Source organism: Acomys russatus, chromosome 10, assembly GCF_903995435.1.
Source record: "Acomys russatus chromosome 10, mAcoRus1.1, whole genome shotgun sequence".
NCBI lineage: Eukaryota > Metazoa > Chordata > Mammalia > Rodentia > Muridae > Acomys > Acomys russatus.
Window position 1 is genome coordinate 27521611 of NC_067146.1, and position 18680 is coordinate 27540290.

Below are 18680 nucleotides of genomic sequence, written 5' to 3' on the forward strand. Positions count from 1 at the left end.
AAAATATATACTTGATTTGATGCTATGGTAAATAGTTATGTTTAAATCAAGACATCACAGAGTCTAGTGACTAAATTATGTTTATTCTGTATTTTAGAAATGGTGATTGCCTGAGGAATATCAATCACTTTTCTTTTCACAATCCAGGCTTTGCAGAGGTTTCGCATGAGTAATGCAAGCTTGAGCTGTTACTCTGATGTCAATCAATATTCATCATAGTTTAAACAGGAGTGTTTCCCTTTGTTGCCTGCTGGAAAATAATCTCTCCCCCGCCCCCCAAAAAACTTGCTTCCCCATCTTCTTAAAGTAAGTCCCAGACTGATAGTCTTTGGGCCTCTTTTTTAAAAGATTATTTTCTTTCTTCAAGATGTTTGACTGACCCATTGCACTTTCTCCCTCCAGGCCAGCTTTCCATGGTACCACCTCCTCCGCCCCCTCTGCTTCTGCCACCTCCTGGCAGGCCAAAGGTCACAGTAGAGAGTTTTGGCTCCAGAGTGTTTTGTAGGTGTGCTTTTGATGTTTTCCCAACAAACACCTCAGTAGGATTTCTTATAGCTTGGGCTAGGCTTTCCTTCCAAGGAATCAGAGAAGAGCTGAAACAAGAGAGCACTGTCCAGGCATTCTCGCTTTTAGAACTTGATGGCATAAATCTTAGACTTGGAGATCGGGTATGTAAACAAATCTTGTATTTTTTTTTTCATGAATATATTGATTTTTTAAAAATGGATTTTAAACCAAATAATGAAAGCTGCTATTGTTCTCAGAATATAAAGCAGTAGGGTCTGGGCTTTTCATTTCTTTTACTTGGTAATTGTGCTAATTCTGGTAACAGCTAGAAATGTTAACAAGTAGTAACTATGTTAACACATAGTTAACAGTGACTATGTTTCAGGATCTTCTTTAAGCAATCTGCTGATTTTCAATGAATCTTTAAGATTATATGTCTCAGACTTTAAGATCTTATTCTTATATACTGGAAAGCAATGTTTTCATTTTTCAATGCTAATACCATTTTGCCTACTTTTTAAGAAAAAAGCACACTGTACTTTATAATGAGGCTCAAATAACTAATATTTTATGATAGAATTTTTCTCAAATCTTAAGCAAGTATGTGAATGTTTGGTACTTTATTATCTTTAAATTTCATTTTATTTGTTTTATCTTGTGTGCCTGCAAGTGTGTGTACCATGTATGTGTTTGATGTTCATGGAGTTCAGGAAGGATATTGGATCCCCTGAATCTGGAGTTATGATATAACAGAATGTGGGAGCTGAGGATGAGACCTGAGGCGTCTGCAAGAGCAACAAGTGCTCTAAACCGCTGGCCATCTCTTTAGCCCCTGGTTCTTAATTTTATCATTTACTAATACTTAAAGATTTAAAGATAATTTTCATGTTTCTTCATAACGTCATAACTAGGTGATTATTTCTTAATTCTATTTATAGGTATTCTGCAGTGCTTCCATCTTTTTCTTGGAGAAACCGGATGTCCAAAGTATAGCTGTTGAAAGCCAGGAATTTTTTGCAGGAATTAAGGTGTGTGTAGCAGTGAGTATGAGCTAGAAAAGTGATTTATTGTGATTTGCCTATGATGGTCCCTGGGCCTCATCGCAGACTGGATCAGAAAGCCTAGACTAAATAATCTGCATTGTTGAAGAATAACCTGAATAATTTTCATGTACAACAAAGTTTGAAGACAGGTGGGAATGAGCAGGATTTGGGATGCTCTTTGGCTTGTAATGACACTGCATCCCAGTTCTGTAGTGTGAACTAGGGGCTCTCAGCGTTATACTTACTCCCCTGACCTCACTGAGGTCATCCCAGATGAATGCTCCAGAGGAAAACCAAATCTGAAAGCAGACAAACGCACCATGAGAAAGAAGATGCTGACTTCAGTGGGTTATGAAAAGAGCACCATTTAATATAAAAGAAAGGTACTTTTCTATACATACAAAGAATGAAACATTTTTACACAAAAATTTCATTTAATATTATATTTAAAAGAAATCCATTTTTATATTATGGTGCTTTGAAATTTGGTCACAATTTCAATTCTTTTCATTTTTCTGTTTGTGAGAATGGATGTTTTGCCAGAATGCATGTCTGTAGCTTCTATTTTTTACTGGTTTGATGTTAATTGGCCTTGTTTAGCTAAAAATAACTGAGTGGTTACATTTATAATGGCTCAATAAGCAAAAGAGAATTTGTTGAGAAAAGCGTGTTTTCAAAATTAATCCTTAGAAATATATTCTGTCTGAACTTAACTGCTGCATTTTCTCATACCAGTTACAACCTGAACTGAGCCCTATATTAGAAGACGGAAAGGAATACGAGCTGAGGATAGAGAGCACAGTTCCTGTCATTTGCTCTGAATTTACTGAGCTCGATCAAGGATGCAAAATCTCATTGAAACTGAAAACCATCGAACAAGGTAGCACTAAGCCCATTTTCGTTTCTTACATTTCAGATGAAAACTGATCCCTCTTCCCTTCCATAGTAAGTCCCTAAGCTGGACTCACAAACAAAATATGTTTCATGCTTACATCAAACAATAGCTTCGTTGTATTAATGATGTGATATAAGGTTGAACTATCAATTAGCAAAGTGACTCATGTTTTTTTTTTTTTCTGGGCTCAGGCATACTAGTGAACTGTATTCTCTTTGCTGTCATTTGTCATCATTCTTTTCTACTTCTTCCTAATTGATCATTCCCCTTCTCTGTTTCATATTTATTCTTCTCTTTGCCTTGTTTTTAAAGATGGGGGATAACAAGTCTTTACAGTTTTCCAAATCATCTTCCCTGAGGGATGTATGACGCGCTCAGAGTTGAAGCTTATGGAACACAGGTCTCATAATGCATTTTCACAGTACTTTCCCCAATGTATGCTTCATGTGGGATCTTTTGTCTTAATATAAATGACTGATTCATGGGAATCATGATGCATGACCATTTGTAAACCACTAGTAAGGCAACAGAGAGAGGGAAATCTCTCTCTAGAGCAAGAGAGCAGCCAAGAGAGCAAATTATGTAGAGCTGTGGCTGGGTTGGTTGAGTTTTTTCCCCAATTATACATCTGACCAAAGCAAGATATTTTCTTATTAAAACAGCATCTGTAAAGAGAGGCTATAGTTCTTTTTTCATATCATATATTCTTTATAGAATAGAACATTTTCAGTAGAACTTCAAACACAGTGTATCTAGGTGTAAACGGCCTTCTATCACCTAATTGAATCAGAGGTGAAAGATTAACAGGTTCAGGTTAGTCTCTGCTTGATGAATCAAAAGGCATAAAATGGAACTCAAAGATGTCACGCTAAGGTACTTGACAGTTACATATGCTTAGAAGATGCCTAACTGGGCACTTAGACTTCTGGGGGCCTGTGACATCAGTGAATTTTCAACTCAAACCCTTTGAGACAATTCCACATTAAGCTACCTCTGGGAAGCACAGAGACACATGCTACTGACACTGTTCAATTTTGTTCAGCAAAAAATTTCTCTTGATTAGAAGTATACTTTCAAGTATGCTTGCAACCACCCAGTTTCTTTAAGTCAGGCAAGTATTGCTATAATAAGAAAAAAACAGCCTAAATAGGCTCTTAAATCTTAGGAGTCTGTGTGTTTCTATGCTTTGTCAATTAAAAGTCCTGTCTTTATTTCCAGAGAGAAATTTCTGGTTTCCTTCTGGGCATTCTTTCACTTCTCTTCTACCCAGTGTCCACACTAAGAACACGATGTTCATGTGCTTGTCCAGAGGCTGTGCAGCTCTTGCCCAGGCTCCAGGAGAGCAACCTTGACCCTCATACAGTAAACTTGGGAAATGAAGTCACAGACTGTACCTGAGCCAGACTGCTCCACGTTCCCCTTAGGGAGCTGGCTGAGGAATGTGGATGTTTCCATTATTTTTCATGTGTATGAGGAAAGTGTGTCTCTAGGAAGATAAAAATGAAAACATAAAGGGGCAGTAATGACACCTTTAATCCCAGTGCTCTGGAGGCAGAGTGGATATCTGAGTTTGAGGCCAGTCTGGTTTACAGAGCAGGCTCCAGAGAAACTCTGTCTTGAAGACAGCAAAAAGTGGGAAAACAAACCTGTCCCCCAGGATCTCGAACCCAGTACAGCACCTTTACATGACCACTGTAAATCCATGGGAGTAAAAAGAACACAATGTTATCTCAGGAGGGCTTTTTGGACTAGAGTTGAATTTGAAAACCTCCTCCTTTTTAGCCATTTTGGGGCATGGTCTCCTATTTATGGGAAGAATAGAAAACACACAAATGACTTTTAAAGTCTTTTTAAAGTTCTATTTTCATCTTCTATAACTACTTCCTCTCAAAATTCTTTCTTATTTTCTTTGTTAGTTACGCAGAAGATCACTTTGAGGTTCTGATTATATTCAGGCACTTATGATGAGAAATAAGTTTTTTACTTATGATCGCCTTCAAGAGACCCACATTGTTTTCTTACTAAATGTCTATATTTATACTTCATAACATGTGTACATTTATTTTAATGAAATCATGGTATTAAAATGTTTATTACTTTATTCTATCTATGTTTCTGCTTTTAACTTTTATCTAAATGCCCATGTGTTTATAATTTTATTGAAAATATTAGTATGTATATATATATGTTTAAAATAAATATCTATAAAGACAAAGTAGATTCAGCAGCTTTATCTTGATTTGGAAAAACATTACAGTAATTTTTAAAGAGAAATATTAATAACAATATTTTAGTCTAATGTTAAATATTGATCAAGCAACTACATTTGAAATTTATTTATCTGCAAAAACTTAAAAAGATTTCCCCCTAAATAGGTGAAGAACACCTAGGTTTAAATTTGGCATTGTCTTCCTGCCATGTGGACCTTCACCAGAGTTCTTGCGCCAACGGAATATGTAGCCATGCTGTAGTGTACTACACTGCTGTGACAGACTTTTCCCGGGATGGAGAGAGAATCACAGACATCATTGTGGAGCCTATAGTTAATGATGTTTACCTGTGGGACAGATACACTCCAGACAGCATCCAGGTTGACTAACCAGAAAAATAACCTTTATTACTTAAGATTTATAAAAAAATACATTTGTGTCAATTTTTTTCATTTAAAAATTATTTGATGAGGCTGAAAAGATAGCTTAAGGGCTAAGTTTACTTTCTTGTCTTCTAGAGGACCCAAGTTTGGTTCCTAGTGCCGTGGGGGACAGCTAACAACTTTCTGTAATGTCTGCTCTAGGAGACTTGATGCCCTCTTCTGGTCTTTTTGGTCACCTGCTCACACTTGGCATATATACACATATGACAGATGCATTACATAAATAAATAATTTTTTTAGATTATTTCATTTTTTTATTTTTAAAATTCCATTCTCAGTAACTATAAAATAAGAATTTATTGAATATTAATTGCAGTTGCTAAATAATTTATTGCATATTGCTAACCAATAACCAATGCTAAATCTTTGAATATATCCTTCTTCTGCAGATCAAAGTCAAGGATGTCCCATCTGCTTACTGCTATTCATTTACCGACCCCCACATAATTACTTTTGATGGCAGGTAATGTACTGAACCTTACTTCCTTCTGGCTTTTTTCCTTTGGTTTTTACCATTGTTTTGTTTTAAATGCCACACTCCAATGATCTGTACTTTTGCTGGTTTATTTCTAGACATTAGTGTATTTGTGTTGAATATTTTTGCATGAATTCCAGTCCTTGCTAAATAATGCAGACAACTAGTGAGCCTGAATTTTTGGATTATTACAAGTGAAGATGTAATGAAGATTATTACAAATGAACATAATCAATTTTGCTTGACTATCTGCTTACTTTTGATAATACGTAATTTATTTTCACTAAGAGTATTTAGTGTGTTGTATATTTATAGGACTACAAAATAATCTTTGAGATTTGTGCAAAATGACTAAACTAATTTGTTAAACATTTTTAACACTAATTACCTTTAGTTGATGCTAAGAATGTTCCTTTTAAATTTAGCTTTTGTTGTTGTTTTGGTTTGTTTTGTTTTAGTTTTTTGAGACAGGGTTTCTCTGTTTAACAGCCTTTCCTATCCTGGACTCACTTTGTAGGCCAAACTGGCCTAACTCACAGAGATCCACCTGCCTCTGCCTCCCAAGTGCTGCAATTAAAGATGTGCACTACCATTCCAGGCTAGAATGTTCATTTTTAGGATTGACTTTTTCTCTACTACAAAAGCTTTTATGATTGTTTCTGAAATTTAAGTTAAAATGTTCAACATAATGAAAAGGGAATCAAAATGATACTGCTTTTAAGATCTTCATAGGAAGATTTAAGCTTAGTGATACTATTCTGAGGGCCTTGTGATGTTAAGACACTTAAAAGAATTTGCCTAGTAAATTTTTCTTCATGGTGCCTGACAGGTGTTTTAAACATAATGTGATAACTGTCAGTAAGACTATTTTGAGTGAATAGTTGTAGAATCCTACACTATAAATAGCACCCCACACACTTTAATGAGTATTGAAAAGTTGTCAGGACTGATCACTTATGCAGAAGTCTTTTATGGCTGCATTTGGAGATTTAAAAGCCCTGATGAGGAGTCCTCAAGAAAGCATAGTAGTGATGTACCTAATCTGTCTTCTTTCAGTGAGATCAGTTGTAAAATGTTAGATGACAAGCCCTATTCTCAGTGTGGAGGGTAAGGCACTGAATGAAGTCAAGAACTCTGTGCCCTGGTGCTGAACTTTGGATAGGAGAAGATACAGAAGCACAGTTAACAACAATAGTAGTACCAATAAAAGACCGTTAGAAATAAATATATGCCAGGAATTAAAACGGGTATAAAATAAGGGGTGAAGTAGAGTTCGTGACTTTACTACAAGAGATTGATTATTGAAAGACATTAAATAATGGTCATATAGGACAAATTCTTTCTGGTAAGGAAGACAGCCAACCACATGCATCCTCAGCAAACATGCTTTCCTTTAAGAATTAAGCCTACTGGGTGGTCAACAATAAAAATAGAATTGTGGAGAAAAGGTAAAGTGTTTATGGTCACTTTGAGCCATTTTCAGACACAAATCAATCTTCAGACCAATAAAGATGATGAAAATATAAATTTCTTGTTCTCAGAAACATATTGTTTATACATACATTTAAGAACATCTTTGAAGCTTAGTTGTTTAGGGGTAAGGATGTTTTTAGGTCTAGATGGATGTTTTAAGTTGATAATGACAAGATGTGATGGAGATTGATTTACACTCAGAATTTTAGACGCACCAAGACAGGAAAGATGTTTTCTTCAAGGCTGTCGAATAAAAATAGCCAAAACAAGAATGTAACATTTACATAATCCCCGATTATATCATGGTTCTTCTTGCTTTAGGTAATCTATTGTATATCTGTATAATAATATGAATGTATATGTAAAAAATAAAAGTATTTAATTAATTAAAAAGAACATCTTTATATCACAGTTATATTGTTATAATATTTTATCCCAATTCTTAATGTGGTTGACCTTTGCTCATAATAGGGTATATGATAACTTCAAGACTGGAACATTTGTGCTTTACAAAAGTATGTCACGTGATTTTGAAATTCATGTACGCCAGTGGGATTGTGGGAGCCTTCACCATCCTGTGTCATGTAACTGTGGTTTTGTTGCACAAGAAGAAGGTGACATTGCTACCTTTGATATGTGCAGTGGCCAGTTACATAAATCACCACCATATTTATCTGTAAAAAGCCAAGATTCATCATCAAGCAATGTCAGAGTAACTGAATCTTATTTAGGAAGAAAAATCACGGTATGTGAACAGAGGTAAAAATATAATGTTAGAAATAATTTTTCTCCTGTAATTTTTGATGAACTTCTATTCATCCTTACAAACTAGACATTATTATGTTTTGATATTAGTTTGGCAAAGAAAATAGCATTCAGAAGGTAATGGATGATTATGGTCAAAATACATTATATACGTGTATGAGAACGTAAAAGGGAAAGATATAGCATTAGATTCACCCAGATATTGAAAGGAAGCTTAGATTTTGACCTACTATTTAAAGTGAAACAAATCCTTAACATACCTAAGTTGTTCCTTTAAAACATTTTAAAGTTACCGTTTTGCTGATTACTTACATTATTTGACAATGCTAATAAATGTATATTAGGCAAAATGACAATTAAAAATAGATATTTAGGAATAGCTAAACAGTTTTTAAATGAATACAGTCTGTCATTACTTTAGGAAGAACCTGGTAGATATAAGAAAGAGATTTTTAAAAAATCAGGCAAAAGGCCACAAATTTCAAATTTTGATATTTTTTATAATTAATCTTTTAAAATATAGTATTTCATATCAGTGAGCAAAATATTTATATCTTAAGGTCATGTTCACTTTTCATCTTTCAATAAGTAAATTCTTGGTAAATATATTGAAATTTAAATTAGAAATTTCAATGCATTATGATTTTATAATAATCACTGAATAATAATTCACTAACAAACCATTATTTATCTGATATCTGTCATCCAAAGCCAAAATGTGAATCTGGAATTAGAAAAATGTTTGCTAAATGTATAACACAGTAAATATATAAAACATTTGTATATCTGATTATATATATATATGCATATATATATATATACATATATATATATATATAAGCAATAGACAATTATAAACCTGAACAACATCAAAAGGCACAGGGTGTTGTGGCCCATGCCTGCTATCCCATCACTCTGGAACTCAATGCAAGAGAATTGTGAGCTCAGGGTGAGCCTGGGTTCCATAACAGGCTCTGTCAAAAAATAAAGAAATACAGAGGAAAAGACAATTTGCAAAGGAATAACACTTAAAATATGTCTAAATGTACAAGTACTCAGCAAAATGTTGAAATACCACATCAGAGATCAAATAAAGAAAGAGCACTGCCTTTCCTATCATCTTGCCAAGAGTGAAGAGCATAGGAAAAGTTAGTCTTTCTAAGGGACTCTATTTATATGTCATTTCATCAGAAGTTTTAACTGGGAATGTGTTCTAATGAAATAATTAAGGCTATAGGTAACACCAGTGATGCTCACTGCATCTCTCCCTCTAAGGAGGAAGTTACAAGTCACCACAGGAGTGACACAGAGTAGAAGACATTATAGTCAAAAAATTTTTTGGAGGGTGGATATTTGTTGATTGCTAGGCAAAAATACTCAAAAAAATGCAGGCTTTGGAATAATTTTAACTACCTTAATGAGTAGAAATGTAAGCTTTTTTACACTTGAAAAGAAATTCCTGTAATTAGTGCACATTATTTTGTTTTCAATAAGGAGACAAGAAAGCTTATGTTTAAACTGAAAAGACAAAACAAACAAACAAACACTGGTAATGTGTCTTTAGTGCTTTTAGTAAAAGTCTTTTTAAAAATTATTTTTATTTTTAGTTATACTTCCAGATGGTTGGCCTCAGGACATCACTGGGACAAGGAACAGTGGCTCATTGTCAGATGGCACAGGCCTTTAGGGCCACTGAGTCTCCACTTGTTATGTCTGCCACTTTTCCAGGCAACCTATATAACTTGGCTATTGCTTCTATTTGCCTATGAGCAATAAGAAAATACTGACTTATACGCCTCTTGAATTATGTTTATTAGTGTAAACTAATGACTTACGAGTACAGTTCTATATGGCATTACTACTATCAGAAATGTGGCTTTGTTACCATTAGCTCTACTAGTTTTAACTGCTTCAATCATATAAAATAACAGATTTTATTCATTAAAGATGTCACAAACCATTTATTTCAATAAATAGTTGAAATACTGGGGTCTGCAGGGATAGCTCCACAGTTAAGAGCATTGGCTGTTATTCCAGAGGACCCAGATTCAATTCCCAACAGCCACATGGTAGGATCTGACACCCTATTTTAACCTCTGCAGGTACCAAGCACACACATGGTGCACAGACATACATGCTGGCAAAACATCCATGCCCACAAAAAGAAAAATGAAAAGAATTGAAATTGTGACCAAATTTCAAAGCACCATAATATAAAAATTGATTTCTTTTACATATAATATTAAATAAAAGTTTTCATGTAAAAAGTTTCATGCATTGTATGTATAGAAAAGGACCTTTCTTATATTTTAGATGGCGCTCTTTTTGTAACCCACTGAAGTTAGTGTCTTCTAGCTCATAGTGGGTTCGTGTGCTTTCAGATTTGGTTTTCCTCTGGAGCATTCATCCGGGCTGACCTCAGTGAGCGGGGAGTGAGCATAACGCTGAGAGTCCCTAGTTTAGACTACAGAAGCACATTGGGGCTTTGTGGTACCTTCGATGAAAACCCAGAAAATGATTTCCATGACAAGAATGGCATCAAAATTGATCACAATATCAACAACCATCTTGCTTTTATCAACGAATGGAGGTGAGACTTACGGTATTATTCAAATTTGTGTGTGTTTGTGTGTGTGTGAGTATGTGTGTGTGTATGTGTTACTATAAAGCTTAAGCAGTGTTCACTGAATATTCTGCCTTTTCAGAGTCTATCTGTGGGTAAATGTTGTTGTTTAAATAACTATCCTGTTTTTCATCTGGAAGGCTTTTGCCAGGAAGCAGTATGTTTGACAAAACACCAGGTTCCCCACAGTTTCCATCGAAACCATCCTACTGTGGCTGCTGGTTGGGTACCGCCTTGCAGCATCTGCTTTCTAACCATCTGGACAGCGGATCTCACTTAGACATGGCTTCTAGCTGCAAAGACATCAAGCACACGCAGTTCTCTTCCTTGATACCATACCTAGATATCACCTCTGAATACATCCATTCAGAAGCTCTCGTTGGAGAAACAAGCACTCATGTACCCGAGGAAGAAAATAATTTGAATATCTTACTACAAGAAAATGCCCACATAAACCTAACAAAACTGGAGTTAAATTTACAGCACTTTGGGCATGAGACACAAAATCCATCTAAACGTTTGAGCAACGAGAGGCACGCACAGGACCAGGAAATGAGGAGGAATCTACCAAACAGATGGAAAGGACAAAACGTAAAGGGCTTTCTTCCCGTAGTTACTGTGCAGAGTCTCGGACAAGCCAACCTGGAAGAGTTTTCTTACTTTTTCCCTGAGGACCACACTGAGGACAGGCAGCAGGAGTTTTATCCATCGTGGCCCACAGCATCTGGCCTCACTGAACTCAGTACCTTGGCTCTCTGTGAGCAGACTGTAGCTAACTCCAGCATTGGAAGGCTCTGTCTTCCCTTTCTTGGCAGGACACTAAGCCACGTGGTGGACATGTGTGTGAAGGATGTTCTGTTAAAGGACGACGTGAGCTGGGCAGAAGCAGGAGTGGCCCTGTTAGAAAATGAGTGTGAGAGGCGGGTTTTAGAGGAAGGAAAACACAATGTCGAAGAATACAGGAAGTCAATAGAGGGCATTCTCCAAGTGTTAAGATGCCCCAATTTATGCAGCGGACATGGGCAGTGTATGGACTGGGGCTGTGTATGTTTCCCAGGCTACCGTTTCTATGACTGCAGTGATTCATATGGTATGCACATTCCTTGAGGATTTTATATTCAGCATGGTATTTGATTATGGACATGTCTTTGGCCTTAGTGTTTATTAAGTCTGTAGTGAAAAACTATATTAGTTAATGTTTTAATGATTTCCTTCTCCGGATGTTTCATCTTATTCAAACTCTAAGTTGAAGTCCCTGTAACTGCCCATCTGTAACCCTATCATTTGATGGCCTCTTTGTGGCAGCTGTTGCTCCGATCCAATTGGTTTCATCTCTGTTGCTGCTCCTTGAAAGTGTCAGGCCGACCCAGCCATGGGGCCTTTGCACACAGTTGGTGCTCCTATCTACTGAGAATAGCTTTTTTTTTTTTTTTTTTTTTTTTTTTTTTGCCTAGACCTCATATTTAGTAACTATTTTAGGCACTATTTTATGTTGGTTTACTAAGTACACTAATTTGCTTAAAATCATTTTTCTTTAAATCAAATTTGGGAGCTCTTTGGTCTCAGTATTAACTTAGATCTTTTGTAGTACTCCTTTTTCCCTCACATAATCCATATTTATTTTTTTATCTCCAATGAGACAGTTAATATAAAAATTCTGTACATTACTCCAAACATACTATTACATTTATGTTGTTTTTTCACTTTTTAAACAGTCTTTGTCCTCCCATGATTAAATTTAAGTTACATGGAGGCTTCATCTTGTTTAACCCTATGCCTCATGTAATGACACTGTGTACAAATACATTGGTAAATAGAGGCTTGATACAAATGTGAGAGGATAAACTAATATGATTTTTTTCATGAGGATTTTGAGAATGCTGATATCAAAGGCTTATGATTTGTCCCCTAAGGCTCGGTTCTTAGGCTATGTTAGGATTGTTTAGTCTTTGCCAGGCAGAGGCCTGCCCATTCACATGAACACATCCATTTTAACAAGCAGATCTCACCAATGTGGGTAAGATGTGCTCACTAAGACCACTGCCAGAAAGAGGGCCATATGAAAGTTAACTGTGAGTTCTAAAAGAGATCTTTCCTGCCAGTAATTAATAAACTCACAGCTATGTTCATTGGACAATAAAAATATGGGCAATACTGGAATAGGAGTGCATATAAACTTTAACAATTTTTTCTAATGCTAAAATAAAATTGAAATGTGAATATTGCATGTGAATTAAACTATTATATTACAAAAACATATTTTACTTGTAATCCACCTATTTGGCACAAACTGATGTGGCAAAACCAAAATGTATTTTAGGCTAATAGTAAGTTATCAATATTGGCCCTGAATTGATAACATATATTACTGAAACATCAGTGAGCTGTGTGTTTAGGCCTTATCTATTATGACATTGCTTTTCTTTTGATGGTTAACAATACTTCTTTTAAAACAAGATTATTCAATGTTTAATTTATTAATTACTATAAATAATATTTTGAAATGCTATTTGAACTATGATTTTAATTTAGACCTTCAAAATAATTATGGAGTGTTTTTTTATTTTTATTTTTGTAATTCACAAAGCATGTGTTGTTTATCATTTTTTTCTAAAGATATAGCTCCTGAAATTACAGAGCTTGAGAATGCTGGATTCTGCGATATTCAGAGGCAAAATTGTGTCACAGTGAGAGTTTTTGGTCAAGGCTTCAAAGATTCATCGTCCATCAAGTGTGAAATCACTAAACTGGAGGTATGATAGGCGCTAAGGCTTCCGGTGCAGTGTTTAAGACGACTGCCTTTTCTTTTTTTAATTTTAATCTCTTTTATCGTTGTTTTGCTTTTTTGTTTGTTTGCTTTTGAGACGGGGTTTCTCTGTGTAGCCCTGGCTGTCCTGGAACTCACTCTGTAGACCAGACTGGCCTTGAACTCACAGAGACCAGCCTGATCCTGTCTCCCAAGTGCTGGGATTAAAGGTGTGCAAGCTTATGAGTTGTTTAGGTTAATTTTGTCTTTCAGACAACATGATCTCAGAGTGTTCAACCCACTGAGAGTTACAGGAAAATAGTCAAGCTGCTTTTCCAGAAAAAAACTACCTTTTACACATTACTAAGTATTTTACATAATTTTCATTGAGACATTGGGTCCTGGTACTCAGTCATGATTAAAAAAAACAAACTAAAAGAACTTCAAGCTTGCTGTATAGAAGCGTGTACCTTCCTTGAGCTATGAAGTACAATAATTAGCTAAGGTAGCTGGCATGGAGTGCGGGCAACTGAGATGCCTGAATAAGCCCTTAGAAAGCAGAAGCGGGAATTCCTTGTTTTTAATAGCTTAGTAGTATTCCATCGTGTAAATGTACCACAGTTTCTTAGTCCATTCTTCTACTGAGGGACACTTAGGCTGTTTCCATGTTCTGGCTATTATGTATAAAGCAGCTATGAACGTGATTGAGCATATGTCCCTGTTGTGTAGTAGGGCATCTTCTGGGTATATTCCAAGGAGTAGGATAGCTGGGTCTTGAGGAAGCCCTATTCCCATTTTTCTGAGAAAGTGCCAGATAGCTTTCCAAAGTGGTTGTACTAGTTTGCATTCCCATCAGCAGAAATTATCATAATGAGCGAGTTTACCCAGAAGCAAAAAGAGACAAACGGTATATACTCACTTATATCAAAACACCAGTCCAAGGGATATGTGCCATGAAAAACTTTACTTACCAAGAAAGTGGGTCAGAGGAGAGGACATCCTATTGAGACTTTAGGCGAGAGTAGCATGGAAGAATGGGGAAATAGTAGGATCCACAGGGTCCTGGAAACCTACAAGAAGAACTTTATGACAGGCAGATCTGGGTCCTGGGGTCCTCCTCAAACTAAGGCACCAGCCAGGAGAATATAGGCAGGAAGCTTCGAACCCCTACCAGGACCTAGCAGATGAACAGGATATTCTCCACTGTTGAGTGGAGAGTGAGATCTGACTCTGACACAAACTCTGGTGCCCCTTTTCTGACCATGTCCCCTGGACGGGGAGGCCTGGTGGCAGTCAGAGGAAGGATAGCAAGTTACCAAGAAGAGACTCGATATTCTAAGAGCATATATAGGGGGAGAAGGTCTTCCTCAATCACAGACATAGGGGAGGGGAGAAGGGGGGAAGTGGGAGGGAGGGAAGAATGGGAGGAAACAGGGGAAGGGCTAACAATCGAGATCTTGTGTACTTTAGATGTATTTTGTGTGTTATGATTTACTTTTTTCCCTTCCAAGCATCTGACAGGGAACTTTGGAATTCCCTAATATTATACTTAATAGTAGGAAAAAGAAACAAAGAAATCTAGTTGTCAAACCCAAAATTGGCTTAAGTAGCAAATATTTATGTTATATTGAAGTTGAATCAGTCCATGTTTTATTTAATTAAAAAAAAACCTTCTTTCCTTCTTCTCTATCCTCCTGTCCAGTGTGCCCCTCTCTGTTCCTTCTCAAATTCATGGTTTTAGCTAGACTTTTGGCTACATTATTGGGTTCTTTTCCTACCTCCCTACAGCACCCCTATCCATTCAAACTCCCCAACAATAGGTAAAAGAGAAAGCAGGTTTGTGGGGAAAGGGGGCATCAACATGCTTAGACTATTTCATGCTGATTAGGGCCACTGAGTTCCTTGGGACAAATTCGATTTTCGTCATCAGGATATCTCCCATCAGCAACCAGAGAAAGGCAACCAGCAAGCAGAACAGCAATGGAAAAGGATCTTTCACTCACCTGTTGTCTGAGAGGCTTACTGCCTCCATCTGCTAGTGTAGCCTAGTCCTGGGGGCTTCTAGCTTCCAAACAATCTAACCTAGGCATAGAACGCTTTCAGCCTTTGAGACTTACTGCTTAATAAGCTCATTCTTTCTTGATCTTACTGAGCTCTGGCCTGGCTACTTAAACTCAGCTGCTCTGGCTCTAAATGCCTCTCCCAGTTGACTTTTTCAATCTGGCTTCTCTCTCTATACCCAAATTGCTCTACTTGGCCTCGAACTAACTCCAGCAATCTGCTCTAATCTTCCAGCTCCTTCTCCTTCTCTGGCCCATTCTGTCTTCACAAGCTTGTGTCTAGCTTGTTTCCTCATTCAGTCTGCCTCTAACCCTGTCCTGGTAAAACTGCCTCCTCTCTCTGCATTGCCCCGTAAGCAGCTTTCTTTTGCTCTCTCTTCTTGTGAGAGTTGGACTTATCTTATCCTGTCAGATCTTTCTCTCTGATTTGTTACTTTTTCTGCCACACAAATAAACATGACTTTCAAACATAGGTGCTTCCTTCTACAAACTAACTTTGTCTTCCTTGTTTGAGATTAAAGACATGTGCTGCCACGGATCTAATCTTTTCTTTCTTTCTTTTTAATTTAAGTAACTTATTCAGATTACATCTCAATTGTTATCCCCTCACTTGTATCTTCCCATTCTCCCTCCGCCCCACTTGCACCCTATTCCCCTCCCCTGGGTCTGTGACAGAAGGGGACCTCCTCCTCCACCATATGATTACAGTCTATCAGGTCTCATCCTGGTAGCCTGCTTAACCTTCCTCTGAGTGCCACCAGGCCTCACCACCAAGGGGAAGTGGTTAAATGGGGGTACCAGAGTTCATGTCAGAGTCAGTCCCTGATCTCCACACAGCTCTGGAGAATGTGCTGTCCATTGGTTAGATCTACATAGGCGGGTCTAGGTTTATTGCGTGCATTGTCCTTGGTTGGTACAGTAGTTTGAGAAGGCCCCCTGGGTCCAGATACACCAGCCTTGATGGTCTTCTTGTAGGTTTTTAGGACCCTCTGGATCCAATCTCCCCATTCTAGCTTTTCTATACCTGAAACTTGTTCTATATTAGGCTGGCCTTCAACTCAGATCTGCTTGCCTCTTCCTCCTGAATTAAAGGTGTGTCTGTATTCCAGCCAGATCACACAGACCTAGAAGGTCTTTGGATGTGATCTCCTGCCAGTGCAGCCATTTTCTGAAATAAAATTCCTCTATACAGAAACAGCTGCCAACAGCAATCAGCAACAGCAGCAGGAGGAGTAGAAATTGCTGCCTCTCTTGGGGCTCTGGAATGTATATATCCTCTGAATTGTCCCCAGAATTCCAAACATAAATTATCTTCAGCTGGCAAAATCACACCCCTGCCAAAGCACAGAATTGCTAGGAAGCAGCCCCATACCCCACACCTGGAATTAGAATGAAAACATATTCACATAACATTTCTGTGTTTTTAAAGAAATCAAAATTGTCACTACACATGTCCCTCATTTTAAAAATATGATTATTACATATGTATAACCACATAAGCATTCATTTAGTATTGTATACATTTATAAGGCTGTCCACTTTGGCATTGAAAAGAACACTTAGCTAGGCCTAATCTTAAATCTAAACCGAAAACCTGTCTAAAGTGGATTTTGAAAGCTTTCTCGACTCCCTTTTTAATCGAGCGCAATTTGACACAATTTTAAAATCATGCACTCTAGTCATATAGGATTTGCGGGAAGCCTCAGGCTTCACTTGGGTTAATGGTACTAAGTTCCCACTAAGTGAATATCTTGTCCTGGTTTCATTATTTATTACAATTTAGTTATTGCTTTTAAGACTTCTCAGTGGGTAGAGCATGAACATACAACTCTGTCATCTATCCATCATTCTGTCTACCATCTATGTTTCTATCATCTGCCTTCTTCATCTTTATCTACATATTTAGCCTCTATCTAATGTACCATCCTCAGGAGCTGACAGCAATGTCTCTGATGCTAAAGGATTGGCACAGGCTTTGCTCTAGTCTCCTTTCCTTATTTGTTTCTCCTTTTTTCAAAAGTTAAAAAAAAAAAAAACCAATCCTCCTCATTCACAATATATAAATCTATTTTGTCATTCTTTGAATATGCCTATGTTTTCAGATTTTTCACTCTCTACCTTTCAAAAGCAAAGGGAAAGTAGAAGGATCTAGAGGGTCCTAGAAACCTACAAGAAGACCATCAAGGCTGGTGGATCTGGACCCAGGAGGATCTGCTCACACACACTACCAACCAAGGACAATGAATGTAGTAAGCCTAGAACCCCTATCCAGATCTAGCCAATGGACAGCACATTCTCCACAGTTGTGTGGAGATCAGAGACTGACTCTGACATGAACTCTGGTGCCCCCTATTTGACCACTTCCCCTTGGTGGGGAGGCCTGGTGGCACTCAGAGGAAGGTTAAGCAGGCTACCAGGATGAGACGTGATAGGCTGTGATAATATGGTGGGGGAGGAGGTCCCCTTCTGTCACAGACCCAGGGGAAGGGAATAGGATGAAAGTCAGAGGGAGCAGGGAAAGGGAAGATACAAGTGAAGGGATAACAAGTGAGATGTAATCTCAACAAATTATTTAAATTTAAAAAAAAGGAATAAATGAATGGCCAAAAAAGAAAAGCAAATTTATGAAATGACATAACATAAAATGTTATAACAAAAATGACACAGCAAATGACATTTCCAATATGATAGATACTGTTTTCTTTGGCTTATGTATTTCATTGTAATACAATTAGTTTAAATGTTTTTTATTTCTTTTTGAGCTTCCTTCACATTCTGGTTGAGTTGCATTAAAATTACTTAGAGAGCCTCTGAAATATTCTTGCAATTCTAAAATTTTGATCCATATGAAAGGTATTTACAGAGAGTTGTTCATTTCTTCTCTTTCCTATCACCCACATTTTCTATTATCTCTTTTACTGACCTGAGTAACGCCTTCCCATTACCTCATATTTTATAGTATTCTTTCCATACCCTGACATCTGTGTCATCATTGTCTAGTTAATCCTCCCTATATTTCATTTGTACCGAGCCATACATACATATTTCCTATGTTATATAGAAACATACCACAGCTCATAGCTCTTTCTTACTGTTAAAGTAATAATATTAAGCAATTCTTAATCTAGAAATCCAGCTACTCAATTATTTCTTTAATTCTTTCCTCTAAAAGACAAGTACAGCTGTTAAGCTGCTGATCCACAGTACTAAGGCCAAGCCGTGGTCCTCTGTGCAAGCCATGGACTCTTTCTCACCTAGCTCTTTTTTCCTTTTGTCGGCAGCTTGAACATCCCTGTCATCTTCATGCGCTAAAACAGGCCACGAAATTCTGTGCCATTTTGCTTTTCCTTTGTTTTGTTTTATTTTGTTTTGGTCTGTTTTTTGTTTTTGAGGCAGGTTATCTCTGTATAGCCTTGGCTGCCCTGGACTCACTTTCTAGA

At 37.1% G+C, this 18680-nt stretch overlaps 1 protein-coding gene across 1 annotated transcript in view; it reads left to right on the forward strand.

The window, feature by feature from the left end:
• Vwde (von Willebrand factor D and EGF domains) overlaps positions 1–18680 on the forward strand; it is a 66150-nt gene that overhangs the window by 16789 nt on the left and 30681 nt on the right. Inside the window, exons 5-13 of the mRNA XM_051151571.1 lie at positions 403–668; positions 1446–1535; positions 2286–2430; positions 4821–5035; positions 5488–5561; positions 7518–7791; positions 10193–10401; positions 10575–11524; positions 13051–13187. Of these exons, the coding sequence (XP_051007528.1) occupies positions 403–668; positions 1446–1535; positions 2286–2430; positions 4821–5035; positions 5488–5561; positions 7518–7791; positions 10193–10401; positions 10575–11524; positions 13051–13187 (2360 nt within the window). The remainder of the gene's footprint in view (positions 1–402; positions 669–1445; positions 1536–2285; positions 2431–4820; positions 5036–5487; positions 5562–7517; positions 7792–10192; positions 10402–10574; positions 11525–13050; positions 13188–18680) is intronic.